At 32.3% G+C, this 19,040-nt stretch overlaps 1 protein-coding gene across 1 annotated transcript; it reads right to left on the minus strand.

Moving 5' to 3' along the window:
* Positions 1-189: 189 nt before the first annotated feature.
* Positions 190-16,601, minus strand: LOC103872624 (probable methyltransferase PMT27). The gene is made up of 7 exons (XM_009151059.3): positions 14,728-16,601; positions 14,499-14,648; positions 13,738-14,119; positions 13,488-13,662; positions 13,101-13,373; positions 12,811-13,005; positions 190-12,736 (listed from the first exon to the last, which is right to left on the minus strand). The coding sequence occupies exons 1-7, from the start codon at positions 16,207-16,209 to the stop codon at positions 12,529-12,531; spliced, it is 2,865 nt and encodes a 954-aa protein (XP_009149307.2). The 5' UTR covers positions 16,210-16,601; the 3' UTR covers positions 190-12,528.
* Positions 16,602-19,040: the final 2,439 nt, after the last annotated feature.

The following is a 19,040-nucleotide window of genomic DNA, read 5'->3' on the forward strand; positions in this document are numbered from 1 at the left end:
ATAATAACTTATTTGTTGGAAACACAATAAAATGGTCATACTGTAAAGCAGAAATATTTGTATTTAAAAAGTGAACTTCTAAGCGGCTTCCGCTTCGATTACTCTCTTTTTTTCTCCAAATTCTTTTTTTTTTGCTTCTGATCTCTTTTCATGGTGGATGATTGATTTATCTCATTTCCATCGGGAATGTATGCTCCTTGTCTTCCTCTTTCTTTTAATATCCATATCGTTTGGTCTTTTTCTGTTATGATTTTTAGTTATAAAGAGTTGTTCGTCTAGATTTGCGGAAGAGGAGACTTTCGGTTGGGTGTTGTGGTATTGTTATCAGGATCAACGATCTAATGGCGGTGTGCGATGTAAGAGTTGAAGAGGTTGTTCATTGTGCTTGTGTCTGGTATTTGATTTTTCCTCTATCTTTTGGCTGATTCGAATAAAGTTAAGGTGGTTGGTACAATGTAGTTTTACAATGATTTCAGAAATCTTAGTGTTGTTGCTAAACACCAAGTTTTGAGTGACTTTTGTTGCTTTTTTTGTATTTATAGTTTTGAAATCCCTTTCACTTGCAGCATCCAATCGATGCCTCTAAAAAAGATACCCATAGCTGCACTTCTGAAAACCCATGGTGCGGACAGTCCCTCTAGTAAGATCTGAATCTGATCCAAGAGTCTTTAATGCCTCAGCAGAAAATGAAGATTTTGTTTCTCATATCTTCATATCTCGCATCATAAAATAAGTTGTTCAGAAACGCGTTTTTGATGTCATTCCATATGTTCAAAGATCCTGGTTGCAACTGCTTGAGCCACTAAGCTACATCTCCATACATAGAGTAGTAGAATAGCTTGCAGAAAATATAGTTTACAAAGACTCCATTGCACTTGATGCTAGATGCCAAGTCTTCAACCTGTCAAGATGGTCCACGGGATTTTCATGAGGAAGACCGTGAAAGAGATGTTGTCTCAAAAGAGTGAAGTAGACGGGTTTCAGTTCAAAGTCATTCCTCTAGAATAGAAAAAGATGAATTGCAGACCTGTTAGCATAAAATTGACCAGACATGTTGTAGTATGCAAGTGTTCTCTGTCAAACCACTGCATCATTTCCTACCTTTGCTGCATTTCTCAACAACAACAATTTCACCGAGCATTACATTCCCAACATCATCAACCCTCTACCTATCTACATTATAAGAAAGACCCTCTTGGTCTCGTAGCACCCATTGTTCATCAGCCACTAGCACAATCAGATTAACCATATATGCTTGTTCGATTAGGGTGTCGTTCGACACCAGAGGGGTGTCATTCGATGCTTTTGCTCGACTGGTGCCGTTCGATGCTTGAGGGGTGTCGTTCGACACTAGTTTCTTTGACTTGCTGTTCATACGTTCCAACTCAAACAGCTTATGGTTGGACATATCCAAAAAGCTCTTATTCCTTGTTGCTTCTGGTATTTGCAATGCATAAACCGGAAATACAAGAAAAGAAAGTACGTAAAATAAAAATAAAAACCTAGAAAAAATTACATATAGTCTAATGCTGATGAGAATCCTTGGCAATGGTGCCAAAATTTGATATGCTCAAATTTACCCTTAAACTACTCTGCAATATCAGAGGTGCAGTGCAATACTTAGGGTTTGAATCCTCATAGACTCAATATTTCACACAATAGACTATCAGTTTTAAATTAAACTAGATTAATATTAAAAACAATAAAGAATGCAGTAAATCGGTTTGTAAAGCCAATAGGAAAAACACAAAATATAGGGAATAAAACATGTAAGTAAGAATTTCAAGTAATAGAATGCTACTGGTTTATGAACAAAAGTTCTCGAACTCAGATTCACAATAACTAATCAACCATCTTTCGTTGCAGAGACTAATCCATGTCTAGATCCTAGAATTTCAAACCTCTGTGTGAATTTAATAAGTTAAGACAAAAATTAAGAACAATCTGATAAGTTCACTAAATTCATAAACCAAATCTATTGGAGATTAGTTGTTTAGTTCATCAAAGATAGCTTCAAGTAAACATTCATGTTGTCGCATCTAATCAATTATCCTATGATCATGATTTTAGTTAGTTACTCTAGAATTCAACATTAAGAACAACCAGTGATGAAGAAATCAATGGATAACCATACGAATGAGTTAGTTACTCTATCAACTTAACAATTCATTGTAAACTATAGAAATCCCTAAATCAAACAAGGTGATTACTCAGATATGATCAAAGAAAACATAATCAAAGACTGAATAAATTGCATTAAGATAAAGATAGAAATACTGGAGTTCTAAATCAATCTATGAATGAGTGCTAATCTTTCTCTCCAAAACTCACTAAAAGTAAATTAAGCGTAGGCCAAACAAAGTCCTAAGAAAACATAATATAGGTAAAAACACAATCATGGATTTTTTTTTTGCAAATAAAGAAACTTATAGGCCTAAGTGTAATTTCTTGAAACATCATTAGACACGTGTCGGTTTGCTTGATGATATACCATGGATTTTACCAGCTTTTAGCCATGGTATATAACTGTTTTAGAATCTATTTATTATATTTTGGAGTCTTTTTAGAGTATTTACATGTTCATGTACGTTTTGGAGTAATGTAGTGATTTTGGAGAATTTTAGAAATCAAGACAGAAGAAACTCCTAGCTGTTCATGGGACCAGCCATAGTCGACATTCATAGTCAACCGTGATCGACAAACACCACTTGTCGTCGATCAGCAGAGAAGCGCAGAAGCGGGCCGCTTGTTTATGACCGACTTGAAGCCCAAAATTCAACATATTTATAGAATTACCTCTAGCCGACTTTAACCTAATATTTATGTGCTCTGCCATTGTTATGGACAACATACACTTTCTTATTTTCATACCACACAGTTTAGAGTTTTTAGTCGTTTGGAAAGAAGATCCAAGACTCTTTCATAGCTTTGTATTGGAACTCCAATTTTTTTAGCTTATTATATTTATGCAGTTTATTCAGATTATTGTCATGTCTTTGCTTGATTATGTCTGAGTAAATCACCTATTAGATTTGGGGATTAATTAAGCTTATGAAGGATTACCCCCAACTATATAATTTCTAAGATGATAGATATCTTTTAAGGAATTGCTTGTAATTCTGGTGTTATAGAGTACCTAACTACAACCCTGATATTAGGATTGTGGACAACTACGCCGGTAGGTTCTGCACCAGAATAGATTCTCTTGAGCTAGAATTGCTAGAAACATGCGACATCTGATTTAGTTAAGACTAGGGAACCTATCGATCAACTCGCTAACGCTTGCCTAAGGAAGCATTGGTCGATGCTAAGTCAATATCATCGATCGCGCTTGATCCGTATCAACAAGCGACAACTAAGATATTAGACTTAGTCAATAGAATTGATTCACAACGGAATCTGGATACCTTTTGCATTAGACTTCGAGTTCTAGGATTGCCAACATAAGTATTATATATCGTTATAATCATGATTACCTGAAACCCTAGATTTATCCATTCCTCTCAATTGTGTACATCCTCAAATCAATCAACTGAAAAATTGCTTGTTCACCTTGCTTTCATTATTCATTGCTTTTAAATTGTTTGCCTAGCTTTATCACAACTGCTTTAGATCTATTGTGTGCCCTCGCTCTTTGTGGATTCGATCCCTAAGTACTAAAACTGAAACTCTTATTTGAGAGAGTAAAAGTCACTCCTTATGATAATTTGAGTGATATCACTTCATCTCCACGAGTGTTGACCGATACCATCTTCAATAGTCAAATCCGACTTGCAGTTTTCAGCATCACAACTCTCATGGCTACAAATAGCTCTAAAATCTGCAAAGTTCTCAAAAAATTCACTTGAACCTGCAAAAACTTTAAAACAGACTCGAAACATATAATCTAGACTCTAAAACTAGACTTATACCATGGTTAAAACCTGTAAAAGCCATGATATATCATCTACCTTACAGATGTGGTTATAAGCTTCTCACTACCTAAGAGAAACCATAGCTGAAACTTGTCTATACTATGTTTGAATCTTCTTAGTCTATTTACCTGAAGAATCTTTTTTCTTCATGTTAGCCGCAGCCAAGCTCGGAACTGCCTCGTCGCAGCCATCTCCATTCTTGCAATATCTGCAACTTTTATGTTGCCAGTGCGTAAAATATGAAAAGTCACTCAGACTATGTTAAAGTCCTTATTTATCTTATATCATAAGTACAGTTTGTACCACTGCTCCCTTGGAACAAGTATCCTCATCTTTGACATGGAGCTTGGTTTAGATTTGTAACATCTCGGGCCCCTGCCAAAAGGAAACCCAACTTCTTGAGGTCCAAGAGGGAGAAACTCTAGTTAACTCCTCTTATATTCCTTGTAAAAGGAGGGGCCCCCTTAGGTTAAACCCACAAGAGAGACAACAAGCGTAGCCCTTCCATAACAAATCCCCACCATCGCCTCTGATTAACACTGACCACCCTCGCAGACCACTCGCCTCTCGCCGCTGGGCGCTGCACATGTAGCCCGAGTCGACGTCCACAAAACCCTAGCCGCCGTCTTCTCTAGTATGCTGCTTGTAACCACATGCAGTCTCATCCATAAGGTAAGGATTATATTCTACCCTCCTTTAGTCATGGATATGACATATATGAAACCTAAACCCCCACCGTGTCTCTTTTGTGATTGAGAACACATATCCGTAAGTTTGATGGCTTCCTTTTCACTTCTCTAGATCCAGATCCACGTCAACAAACAAACTAAGGTAAGGACCCGGTCGTGAACTTATCTCATGTAGAGAAATCCGTGGGGACACTAGTCCCTTGTTGATCGGATCTAGGATTTGATGTGATGATGTGATGTGTGCTAGATCTAGGTTAATTGTGATGTTGTGATGTATGATGATGTGATGAAAAGCACCTGGATAAGATGAGCTAATGATGTGTTAATGACGATGATGTGTTAATGATGAGTAATGATGATGAGCTAATGATAAGTTAATGATGAGGTTATGATGAGCTAATAATGAGTTAATGATGAGTAATGATGATGAGCTAATGATAAGTTAATGATGAGGTTATGATGAGCTAATAATGAGTTAATGATGATCTAATTATGAATTAATGTGTAATGATGAATGACGTGATGATTGAGACACCAAGAACGGATGTCATCTAATATGTAATGAGTTAATGTGTAAGGATGAATGACGTGATGATGGAGTCATGCTGAGTTGTGCCAGATGCGGCTGCAAGTACCGCCGCACAGATAGTGTCGAAAGGAGCCAAATGGCTGCGGCTGGGCAGTTGCGTAGGTAGCCTCGAGACCGTTGTTAACGTAAAATCTTGGGGATGGACCGTCACGAGGAGGGATGTCCGTAAGCGTGCCATATGTCCTTAGAGTCTAGCTTGTTTTCTGCATAATAGATCTTATTAACTTGTGATTGTGATGGTTGTTTACTTTTCTTGATCTGAGTTTGTAGGTTCCTTGAACCTACCCTCTCTGAGTAATCAATACTCACCCTTCTCTTTTTAGGTATGGTCGAGATAGAGCAGGAGTAGGAGTCCATATGGTGCCAGCGTTTTGGGTTTTCTTTATCTTCCAGTACTTTTACTTCAATTTTCTAAGACTTATGTTTGGTTACTCGGCTTACGCGTTTAAGTTTGGTTTATGTAAGACGATGGTTTTAAATAGAGTTTTTATCGAACGGAAAATGAAATAGTTAAGGTTGAAAGTAAAATTCTAGGGATAGGGCAGTTACAAGTTTAGTTATTGTTGTGCAGGTTTATCGAGTGAAGTTTCGTCAACTCTCTTCAGCTACATTTGACAAATAGACAACTTATAAGAGTTTTATTATCACATATGCATTGTTTAAAACTCTTATAATCAATTAATAATGTTTTAAAACTAATTTATAAATCCTTACACATTAGTTTGTCAATCTTATAACCGATTTATTAAGCTCTCTAAATATTTTAATACATTTAAATTGATTAATAACACTACAAGAAAACATAGAGATTCTCGATGGAATTTCCAAAGGAAAAGTCCATCAGAAATTTTACGGATTTCTGACCAAGTATCGACGGAATAAACAACTGTCAAAAATTCCCAATGGTTTCAAATTCTTCAGAAATCCATCAGGAATTTCCGACGAATTACCTATGGATTTAAGTAAATATTTATTTTTATTAATTTTGTCGATAATCTGTCAGAATTTCCTGAGGGATTTAAATAAATATTTAGTTAAATAATCTTGTCAGTAATCCGTCATAAATTCCCGACTGATTCCAAACGGATTTAAGTAAGTATCTGTTGGTAGTATGGAGAGATTACAGATGGAATTTATTTGATGAGGTTTAAATAATTATTTATTAAATTCCCAATGAATTACTAATGGATTTAGGATTGGTGTTTAAAATAAAGTGTAAAATACATTAAAATCTGATTTATTAAATATCTATGAGTACTATAATTAACTTTAAAAGTTCATATCATAATAACATATGCTCAATAAACGAATATTACCAAATTTACATAAATTAGATCATAAGAATCAACTTGAATGTTAAAGCATATACTTACATGAAAGATTTTGAGAATTTTTCCAAAGTATTTTCAAATCTATTTTACAAGTGATTCTGAAGGTGTACCTCATTAAATCATTTTTCTAATGAATACGGATATTGTTGATATTTTTTCTTTGTATTTGGTAACTTTAAACTCCAAATCGTCAGGAATCCATCACGAATTCGTTGAGAATCCATCGGGAATTTGTCGAGAATTTCGGATGGATTTCCGACGAAACGGGTTTAGGATCTTGTTGAATCGGTAATCCTTCAATAATCTGTCGGTAATCTAAAAACTTACTCGGGAAAATAAAGCGCCACTTTTTTTTTGTAAACGCCTAAATAAAAAATTTCTGTGCGATTTCCAACGGATGCTATTCCATCGGAAATTTTTTAATACATAATGGGGAATTTGCTACAAATGACTCAAAACTCGATTTGAAATGAAAAAGTATACCAAAAATTGAATCAAGTGCAAAAATTATCCAAAAGGCTAGTGATATTACAACTAGCCCCCTTATGACCAAACAAAAAACATGTATGCACTTTTACGAATATAGCCCCATGAAGTCTTATCTATGGCTACTGAAGTCTTCTTGAACAAGAATTCTCGGGAAGTCTTCTCATGTATTAGATATTTAAAATAATATATAAATTTTCTAAAAACTATTTTAATGGGGAAAAATTAAAATCATGTAATTATAAAAATTTCTACATAATGTAAATTTATATTTACTAAAATTGAATTATTTTTAACATAGATGAGTGAATGTAGATTGAGTCATGATAGTTTTTGGTTTAGGGTTTGTGTACATTAAACATTTTTAAGTTGATAGTATAAGTTTAATAAAGTGTTTTTTGTTATTTAGTTAGTTATTTGATTATAGGTTTGGAAGACTTGCCAAGAAGTCTTCTAACATATAATGCACTAGAAGACTTCCTGAAATACTTCACAACAAAGTGTACTATTTCCCGCTTAAATTTTAGTTTAATTTAGATTTTCCCCCTTAATTTTTAGTTTAATTTAGATTTCCCGCCTAATAGTTAATTTAGAAATTCAGTTTCCCGCCTAATGTGAAGTCTTCCAAAAGTTTTCCAGAAGTTAAGTTTTCTCATGTATTATATCTTAAAAATAATTTTTTAAATTTTATTAAATATATTTTTATAGGAAAAAATCTAAATCACATAATTATAGATATTTTTAAGTGATGTAAATTTAGATTTACTAAAATTGAATTATTTTCAACATAGGTGAGTGAATGTAGATTGAGTCATGATAGACTTTGGTTTAGGGATTCGTAACATATGTTATAGTATTGTTTAAATTTTTATGGTTAGATTTTGGAATCTAATTTTTTTTTAATATTTTTTTTTAAATTTGACTCATATGTGTTTAGTTTTGTGTATAATAAACACTTTAGTGGATCATATGTTTAATTATGTTTTTGTTGCTATTTAGTGGTACAAATTTTGGATATGTATTTTTGTGTGTTTTATTTATTAGATTCTAAAAAATCATTGATTCAACCTGATGTAACTGTTTTGTTTATTATTTATACATAAATATTTTTTGAAGTTTTTTTTCTGTTTTGAAGTCATTTGAATGTTTTTGAATATGCGGATTTTTTCAGATTTGAGTTAGACTTTGGAAGACTTCTCATAAGAAGACTATCAGAAGACTTCTTGGGTTGATTTTAAGTGGATTCCAAGCTTATCTATGTCGAAGAATGATATCTAGCTTCATATGTAATAGTTTTGTTTATGGTCTATTTATGATTTGTATGTGTACCATTTTAGTTGTAAATTTTTTTTTTTTAACTTGAATAGATGTTAATGAAAAGAATTTCGTAAATATGTTCATATTTTGCCAAAAGTACATAACCTTATTGAAGTTATTAATACAACATACCAAGAAACATTTTAATCATTTTAACAATACACAACAACACAAAAACTTAGTCAAATATTACTAAAACTAAGGGAGAAGACTTCTAAAAAAACTTGGTCAAATTTACATAACATCAAATTTGAATTTTAAATGAAAGTTAAAATTTTAAATCTCATGAAAGTTAAAAACTATATCTTATGATCTAAGAAGACACATTAAACCACATGACTTGATATTCTTGAACTGGTTGGTTGAAAGCAGCGGGCACTTGGCAATCTATGCTCACGATTTAGGGTATAAAGGCCAATTTTCTATTTCTAAAATCTCTGTTAAGTTTAGCTTTAGTTTCAAATTTCAGCTTTCGATAAGGGGCTCCAATGTGGGTTTTAGTTTTTTTTTTCTTTTAGAATTTAGTCTATGAGGTTTATAGATTTTTCGCCAGCTTTTGTATCCGGCCATGTATTTCATCTTTGGTCTATTATTATCGTATGAAAAAATCATAAATAAATTATCTTTCCAAAATCTCTTTTTCGAAATTTTTTTGTCACAAATTATGTTTTCATTAATATGATGAATAACTCTATCGTGTATGACCAAATTTCGGATTCATAACTTCCTCCATTTTATAATAAGTGTCATTTAAGGTTCTTGCACACAGATTTAGAAATTTAGTAATTTTCTGTTTTACTCATATTTAATACACTGTTTTGTTTGATTTTTGTTCCCTTAAAAATAAAGATAAAAGCTGGAAATTTTATTTAATATGTGTATTAAAATATAATAGAAAGAAGTCTACATATATGTAGACCTCCTGAAGTCTACTGTGTGTAGACTTATTCTGTAATTTACAATGTAATTTGATCTAATAATTTAATTTTAAAAATGTATAAAAATAATTATTGTGATATTTTTAATTAATCATCAATATAATGATCAATATGAAGTAAATAAATAAAAAATTTATATAATTGAACAATTTCAAGGAATATACTCTAATTTGGTAACCATGTGTTAGACAATATGATTTAGAAAAAAAAGGTTATAACATGTTATTTATTCTAGTGGTAGATTTCTTAGGGTTAGATTTTGATTTTTTTTTTTTGTTTTATTGACTTAAATTTGTATATTAATGTATAGTAGTTTATATTTTCTATAATTTGATATTTGATACAGTAATTAAGATTTTATAATAAAGCAAAATATTTAGGGTTTGAGATTTGTGGTTTAGGGTTTTGTAAACCTACAATAAAGTCTATTTAGCTGGAGATGTCTTTTTTAGTCTACATTTTTCAATTTTGTTTACAAAAAATCATTATATTTAAATTAAGTTGAGTTCCTTAAGAGTAAAAATGTGAAATCATATACTATAACTACTAAAAAATAAATAAATAAATTTAGTGAATCATATATTAAAATTATTAAAACAATAAATAATAAACAACAATAATGAAATTATTATATTAGACTTCTAAAAAGGTCTACTATGCTACAATAAAATCTAGTCCAAATTTTTAATTTTAGTATACTTCAAAAGAAGTCTACAATGTCGTAATTTTTTAACGTAGTTACATTTTTGTATCGCTATATTAATGAAATTTATACAATCTCTCTATAAAATGGCTGCACAAGTTTTTAAAACTCTCCACTTCTCTCTAAAGCTCTCTCCCTTCTCTCTAAAACTCTCTCATTTCTCTTCTTTCACTCTAAAATTCTCTCAAGTCTTTCTCTTGTCATTTTAGGTATTATGATTCATGGTTTTCATATTCTTCTTTAAAAATGTAAGTTTTAGATCTATAGATTTTAAATGTGTATTTTATGTTGTTTATTTCTCACAATATTTTTTTTCTAGGTATTATCACTCATGGATTTCATCTTCTCCTCTAAAAATGTAAGTTTTAGATTAAAAGCTTTTAAATGTGTATTTATATGTGTATATTCAATATATCAAGTCAGTGTATTAATTTGCTACTATTTATCTTATAAATTCTATTTTGTAAAGTATTTTCAGATTTAAAATTATTTTCACATTTCAAAATATATAGATTTTTTCAGATCTGAAAATTATCAGACAGTGTAGACATCTAAAGAAGTCTGCTTATAATCTAAAACTAATAGACTTCATATGAAGTTTACTAAACCACAAAGTTTAAGCAAACTTCATTGGAAGTTTACAAAAATATAACTTCAATTCTTTTTCTATGTTTTTTTTAATAATTTTATCTTATTTTGCATTTATTTTCTTCCATGGTTGTTCTCTTCTCCTCCCAAAAGTGCAAGGTTTACATCTATAGATTTTAAATATGTGTTCTAGTATTTATATTTAAATAAAGTTACATATTCAAAATCTATGTCTTTAATTTATTACTATTTTTTCTATTAGATTATATTTTTTAAAGTTTTTTAGATTTAAACTTATTTCATATTTTCAATGTATATAATTTTCAGATCTAATTTATTTTAGATAGAGTAGACTTCAAATGAAGTCTACTTAAAAGTGAGGGCTGTTAGACTTCACTTAAAGTCTACTAGCCTTGATTGTTAATCATATTTCATTAGGAGTTTACTTAAATATGAATTTAATTTTTTATCTTGTTTTTCATAATTTTATCTTATTTTGGAGATATTATCTTCCAAAATTTTCAAATCATCTTCCCAATAATGTAAGTTTTACATATATTCATTATAGGATATTTTTGTGTTTATATTTAACTAAATTTATAGATTCATACTTTATGTTTTTGCTTTGTTACAAGGTTGACAAAAAACTATTTTGAAATATTTTCCAGAACAAAGTATTTTCAAAATTTTTAAATGTACACTTTTAGATATGAAAATTTTCCATTAGTGTAGACTTAAACTAAAGTCTACTAAACAATAACTTTACGTAGACTTAATAAAAAGTCTACTAAAATATGATTTAATTTTTTAGCTTATGTTTTTTCTCATAATTTTATCTTACTTTGCAAGTACTCTTTTTCAAGACTTTATTTGAGGCATCAAGATTAAGAAAAATCAAACACACTCAAGAATACTTTTTAATATATTACTCTGCAATAATTTCTCATAATAAAATATTAATTTGTAAATAATTTTTTAATGCATAATCTATAAACATTTTATTCATTTTTAGTTGTATTTCACTTGTATGATATTATCATTTTTTTTTGTTAGATATCAATTTTTTCACAAGATTTAATTAACCAAACAAGTAAACCACCATAAGCTAAAACAATAACTAACACACATGTGAGAAGAAGAAAATCTATACAACATTTCCAAGAAGTTTCAAGAGTAAAACTAGTCACAAATTTTTGCAATAAGTTTCAAATGTATAATGTCGAAAACCATGTAAATAGTTATTTTTCTGGTGTAAAGTTCGTTTTCAACCTTCTCAACCGTCCAAACTCCAAATATGAACAAAAAGAACCGCATTTGACAATTCACTAATGAAGAAACTCGAAAATATGAAGTTTGTGCTTATGAAAATGAAAGATATGAAAGTTTTTTAGATGGAAATGTAGAGGAAATGGTGATTTGTTGGCTTAAAATGAGAAAAAATGGTTCAAAATTGAATTCATGAGCTTTAAGAGTTCAAAAATGGTGGATTCATGATGGTTGGAAAAATTGATGATAATGATATTATTGTAAATAAGGAGAAATGGTATGGGTGTATTTGGTTTTTTGTGAATTTCGAAATTAATAAAAATAATAATAATAATGACAATTTAGTAAATAATTCAAAAAATATAGGGATAATATAGAAAATTCATTGATGAATAGTAATGACAAAAAAGAAGAGATTGGTTTTGGGTTTGACTTGAAAAGATGGGTTAGTTTTGAAAAACTCCCATGATTCATAGTCATAGCAGTTACATGAGAAGAGTATAACTATGTCAAATACATAGCAAGTATGAATTGAAAATATGTTCTAATTAGTCTATAGTTCAAGAAGATAAACAACTATTTCTTATAGTTAACAAATTTTTAATCAAATTCTAGAAACATGAAATGATTTTTGGCCTTATAAATAAATGTATATTATATAATGCTGCTTCAGTTGCAGATTTCATAAATACTATCTTCTTAATATTTCAGGGAGAAGTATCTGGTCTCCAGAATCCTTTTTGTGCACTTAATATTCCTTCTTGGTGCTTAGAGAATGTTAGATGAACATCCCAGTGCAATGACTTCAACATGTTCTCTATCTCTCTTATCACATTGGCTTCATCACGAACTATTAGTTTACCTCCTGGTCTTACTATTCTATCCACTTCTGCCATTACTGGAACAAGATTGCACCTTCAAAAGAGAATTTGTCAGGATTGCTGATGAAAATAGCCAAAAGGTGTGGAAAAGGCTTAAGCTTGTAGTACCTTGGTCTCAACTTGGAGAAGAGATGATCTGCATGCAAGAGATCATAACTCCGAGGGTACGTGCTAAAAGATTCACACCAGTCATGATATATTCCGAACAAGCCTCTCTCGTAGATTATCGGTAATGTATCTGGTGAGTTAATGTTTACTACGTTCATGACCCACACTTGCAAGTCCTTTAGAGCTGCTGCAAACCTGTTGTACGTTTGAAATGTTTTTTAAAAAGCTTCAGTTTTAGTGATTGAGTCCTATCTCTTTCATCTCTTTTAGTTTTTCTCGTTGATGCTTACCCTCCGTAGACAGCTCGCATGTCCATTACATTCCTCACATTAGACCAGCTGAGCCCTATCTCGTTCATGTATACTTTGCTAACAACGTGCTTCCAGTGTTCATAATCTGTAGTGAAGTCTCGAGGAGCTGGTTTCCCATAGATCCCCATTTGAGAGCTGTTTAGCCAGTAAGGAGGTGTTTGAAGCCTACGTGGCCAGTTCACAGGCCACTTGCACCCTCTCTCGACCACATTGGTGGGAACTTTATGCATGCATGCTTGTAGCGGTACGTACCTGAAATTATCATTTGAGCCTTAATTTTCTTTGCTCTATTGAAGATTTATAGGTTTTTCATTATTTACTTTTAAATTTACGCTATTTTTATTCATATTATGGAAATAGTCATACCAGGCTGCATTTGCATCATCATTATTTTTGCACATGGGAGGCCTGTTTCGCTTTCGTTTCTCATAACATTCATTCGTGGTAGGTTTCTGGTAGATGGCAGCACCAACACCATTGAGTTTATCCTTGTTGATTGTCACAAGTTCCCAACACATGGATTTTGTCAGCGCAGACATCTCTACATAACTCAAAAACATGTCAGCATCATTGAAACAAACAAAGAAACGAGAACACTTTTTAGTTCAAACCATACCTTTCCAGATTTGAACATCTTCTTCGAGCTTCTGGTATACTGGTGTTGCTGACCAGACAAAATAACCTCCTGGGCGAAGCATCCGATTCAGTTCTAGAAGAAGCATACCGCCTTCATTGTGCCAAGGGACTCTGCAACGTGCACAGTGGATAAGGTCAAACACTCTACTCGGAAAGGGTAATCTCTTAGAACCCATCACCGCAGAGATGGCTGGAATCTTCCTTTCAAGAGCAAACTGAACCTGAGCCTCATGTTCATCTTTTGGTGCAAGAGACATGGCTATAACATCTCTTTCAAATAAGAAACCACCAAAGCTCGCCACTCCACATCCAACATCTAATACAACTCTGGTACGTTTACCCCACGCAATATTTTTCAAAGCCTGCCATAGGAGAATAAATAGGCATTATATTTACAAAATATTTATAGGACAAATCACTTAGATAGCACAAAAAAAAGCTGTGACAAAAAATAGCATTCGAAAAGAAAACCCTCAAAATAAAATTAATTAAAATGTAAAATGACCAAATTACTCCAAACTATGAACTCTTACTTAACTTTACTCCTAAATACTATTAAATCATAATCGATAAACTCAAAACTCAAATGTAAAATAAATAAAAAATATTTTTCTAGTTTTAAGTTATGCTATTTTAGTTTTCATTTTTGTGTGCTATTTTTTTGAACAAACATTTTAGTGTATCCTAAAGTATTTCTCAACTTTATATATTTATATTTGGTACAGTTTTGAATGAGTTCACCTGCTGAAGGAAATCGATATAGTGGAGAGCTCCATGGATGAACTGTGTTCCACCTCCAGGAAACGTTAAGAACTCACCAGTGACCTTCACCCAGTTCTGATGACCTTTCACCTCTGCTAGCTTTGTGTGTGGGACATTGTGGTACCATATCTACTAGATCACATGCAAGTCAACTTTTATCCATCATTTCACCTCAAGAAAAAAAAATTATTTGGATCAGATCTTTTACCTTATTTCTGCTTTCTGGCCACTTGATGGACTCCTTATACCCATCTGGGAGGGAGACAAGACACGTTGGTGGGTCTTCTGGGCAATGCCTCTCTCTGTGCTCAAAATGTCTTCTACTTGTTAGTTTTTTTATAGCTGCTTCGTTATCTAGGCATGGTATATAATCATAACCAGCAGTTGCATTGCACAACTCCCATGCCTTTCCAACCATTATACTCTCTATGGTATTTGATTCTGTCGTCTGTCTTTGTTTCTCGTCCTTAGATTCTGTTGCTTGACTCTTCCATGATTTTTGTGATTCTGCTGATTCTTTTGGTATTCCAGAACCGAACCCGCTTGCTTCTGAACTCTCTTGTCTTTTCTCTTCTTTTTGCTCTTCTTGTTGTTGCTCCACATTGTCTTCCTTTGTTGTGCTTTGTTCTTCTTTGCTTCCGCTTTCGTCTTCTGTTGTGTTATGTTCGTCTTGTTGTCCGTTCTCATCCTTTGTGCTCTTCTGCTCCTTTTCGTTTTCTTCACTAGTTGTATTGTTCTCCATATTTTCCTCCTTACCTGAGTTTTGATCGTCTTGTTGTTGTTGTTGCTGTCCGTTTTCTTCATTCTTTGAGTTCTCTGATGTACCACCCTGCTCCGTCTCCATAGGTTGTTCTTCTTTGGTCTTATCTGTGTATGTCACCTCTGCGTTGGAATCCTGATCTTTCTTTCCTTGTTCCACGTCCGGAAACTCTTTTCCTTGTCCTTGCTCTTGCTCTTGCTCTTGCTCTTGTGTTCCTTTGTTGTTACCTGATTGAGCACCAGAGTCCTCGTCGCGTTGTTCTTTCTGTTCCTTCTCAAACTCCTTGACCACTTGTTTCACCCGACCCTCATCACTCTCTTGCATTATCTTGTTGTTTTTTTCTTTCTCTTCAGGAATCTTTTCATTGTCCTGTTGTGTCTCTTGGCTTTGGGTCTCTCTTTGTACCTCGTCTCTTGCCTTTGAGCTCGTCTTTTCATTCTTCTCTTTAGCTGACTTTTGCTGTTCGTATTCTGACTTTATGGCGTCGTCTGGAAGCTTTCCCGGATTGTCCTCAAACGTTGGATGCTCATCAGACTCTTGTCTTGTTGGTTCGGGTTCATCGTTACCGTTTGAAGAGGCAGACACATCAGCCCTCTCCGTCTCTGATATAACCGTTCTTGTGTTGGCTTGTGAGATCTGTGGTGGAATAATGGAGTTGGAAGAAAGCATCCAGACACCGATGACACATAGAGCCACAAAGACGACCATTGTAATGGTCGACGCATAAGACGTCGAAGAAGAGCGTTTGTTTCCACGTCCTTTTCCAAACGCCATTTTTTTATGTTTGTGGAGAGAAAAGAAAAAAACGATGGAGAAGAAAGAAAACAAATGAAGGAGTAAAATGGGAGTTGAAGGAAGTAAAAATAGAAGAAAAGAGAGGTTGTGAAGAGAGAAGACTGAATCAAAGATCCAACAGAGTCGGACATGCATACGACATTCAGTATTGTCTTTCTGTCTAATTTTAGTTTATGGTCTTTCTTTGTGTCTCATGTTTTGTCTATACAAATTATACCCCATGTAACGAGATGATGCTAAATGGTGGTAACGTCTAGTGAAGGAAATTAAACATGATAAGATTTTTTTTCTTAATTTTTGGCATATTATTAGGCATCAATTATTGAGAGTTTCTTAAAGCGAAACCTTTTACAATGTGAAAATAATATTAATATTTAACTAATTTCTTTTTGAAAAACACTTTTGAAAATATTTTTGTCAGCTAAATTCTCCTATACATTAAAAGAGAAGTCACTTTAATGATTTCTGCTGACATGGCATTAATATAGAGCTTCTCAGAAAAATTGTTATAATTCTATTGGTCGATTTTTTTGAATTTTATTTTTCATTTATTTTAATCAATCGCTTATGTAGACAAACTCAAAACTATTGTCGATTTCGTTAAGCCCATTAGCTAGGGGATAATAATTATCGATTTAGTTTAGCCTTGGGCAAGATTTAGAACTAAGAAAAATATTAAAAACTTTCCTTATTATTCAAACAGTAAACTTGCGCATGTTGATATCATATTAATTACATTTGTTTAGAAAATATTTTAATGTTTCTAATTAGTAGGGGTGGGCGTTCGGGTCGGATATTTCGGATTTTCAAGTATTTCGGTATAGAGGTGTAGAACTCGTTCGGGAATTTCTGTATTTCGGGTCGGGTTCGGGTATTTTTAGTTCGGATTTGGTTATTTCAGATCGGGTTCGGATATTTAGATTTTGAAAAAAAATTAAAATTTTCATTTCTCAAGTTTCTTATATTTAAAAATATAACTTTCAGTTAACTAATTTTTATTTTTAATAGATTGAATGGTTAATAGATTTGGACATAACATTTTAAAACTAAAAAGGCATTAATTTAGTTATTTTAAAAAAAAAATTGGATGTAACTTTTTGTTAATTTTTTAAATAAAAAACTTGACATGCATTTTTGGATCGGGTTCGGGTGCCACTTCGGATATCGGGTAAAGTGCCCACCCCTACTAATTAGGTTGTTTGTTTTTAATAACTTACCTTTCTAATATGGATTACTTGCGCAAGTTGAAATCATTAAATATGCAAATAACTTATTGACAAAATTTGTTTTTAATAACTTACCTTTCTAATATGGATTACTTGCGCAAGTTGAAATCATTAAATATGCAAATCACTTATTTCACAATATGGATTACTTGTGCAAGTTGAAATCATTAAATATTAGTTTACCCTTGGGCAAGATTTATAATTAAGACAAATATTAAAAACTTTCCTTATTATTCAAACGGTAAACTTGCGCATGTTGATATCATATTTATTACATTGCTTACAAAATATTTTAATGTTTTTAATTAGGTTGTTTGTTTTTAATAACTTACCTTTCTAATATGGATTACTTGCGCAAGTTAAAATCATATCATATCCAAATCATTTTTTGACAATACACATTTAATATCGTTCTTTAAACGATTTCATTATTTATTGTGCAAAATATTGTGTGTCATTAATATGAGAAATAAATCGACTGTATATATATAGGAGACACCCAAGGTCTTAAAATACAAACATTATCTTTTTATTTTTTAAAGTATTATTCACAAATCTCTCCTCTCATACTATTAAGGTATTACGACGATGATGCTTGTGTGCTAAGAAAAATGTGTTTAGACGCAAAGGCTCCTCATCTTTCATCGTCTCTGCCACCCACTTTGCCTTGGAAGTTCAATAAACATGTACAGCCTAATAAAGGACTAACCCGCCAAGGCAATGGGAACTCACAAGAGCTACGTTGTGTCATTAATGTTATTCGATAGTATGTTTTCTTAGCATATAAATCACATTTATCTCTTCTATATTTCTATCTGTTAAAATTTTGTTATTACATGACAGTGGCGATCGAACTCCAAAACAGAAGGTGAAACTAAATGTTACAGAGGAGAAACTGTTAAACCTGATGCTGAAGTACAATGGTGGAAAGCCAAGAGCTGAGGTGCGAGAGGCTCCAGCTTTTCTATCATCCATCTTTTATCAGAGCCTTGATTCATTTTATATATATTTTTTTCTTTTTGTAGACAAAACTAAAAAGTGCAGTCCAGTTGCAAGACCTATTAGATGCAACAAGAATGTTAGTTCCCCGTACAAGGTAGAACCATGAACTCAACTCTTTGTGTCTTGTCTCTAAAAAGCATGTCTGATCTATCCTTTCCATGTGTTGAATACTGGTAACGACAATATGGTCTTCCTTTTTTTATATGTAGACCAGGTCATGAGAGTGATAGTGATCCAGAAGATCTTGAACATGCTGAGAAGCTTCGTCAAGTTAAAGCAGTTATTGAAGAGGTTCTTTAGTACTTTCTCTTTTTTTTTTTTTGAATATAGTCCGGGGAAAGTATTACATAGTATCATTTAGTAATACTATCTTATATCACTTTTTTGTTGAATATACTATCTTATAAGTAAGCTAGCATTATGCATTTTTTATTTAATTCATGAGGTCATTTTCAAAGCAGTCAAACAACCTAGAAAATTAATAATCGAACCAACTACCTTTTTTTATTAGACCGGATATTAGTTTCACCAATAATCATGGTCAACGTACCAACATGGTGCATATATGTCAAATTGACAAATATACGTTTAAGTAACCCCAACCTGTAAGGAATTTAGATTTTTATTGTGAATCTCGTGGACTGATCTATCGCAGATTGGAGTTCATAGGTGAAGTTTCAAGAAATTGTTATAATTTGATTGGTCGATTGTTTTTAATTTTTATTTATTTAATTTAGA

The sequence above is a fragment of the Brassica rapa genome, chromosome A01 (assembly GCF_000309985.2).
Source record: "Brassica rapa cultivar Chiifu-401-42 chromosome A01, CAAS_Brap_v3.01, whole genome shotgun sequence".
NCBI lineage: Eukaryota > Viridiplantae > Streptophyta > Magnoliopsida > Brassicales > Brassicaceae > Brassica > Brassica rapa.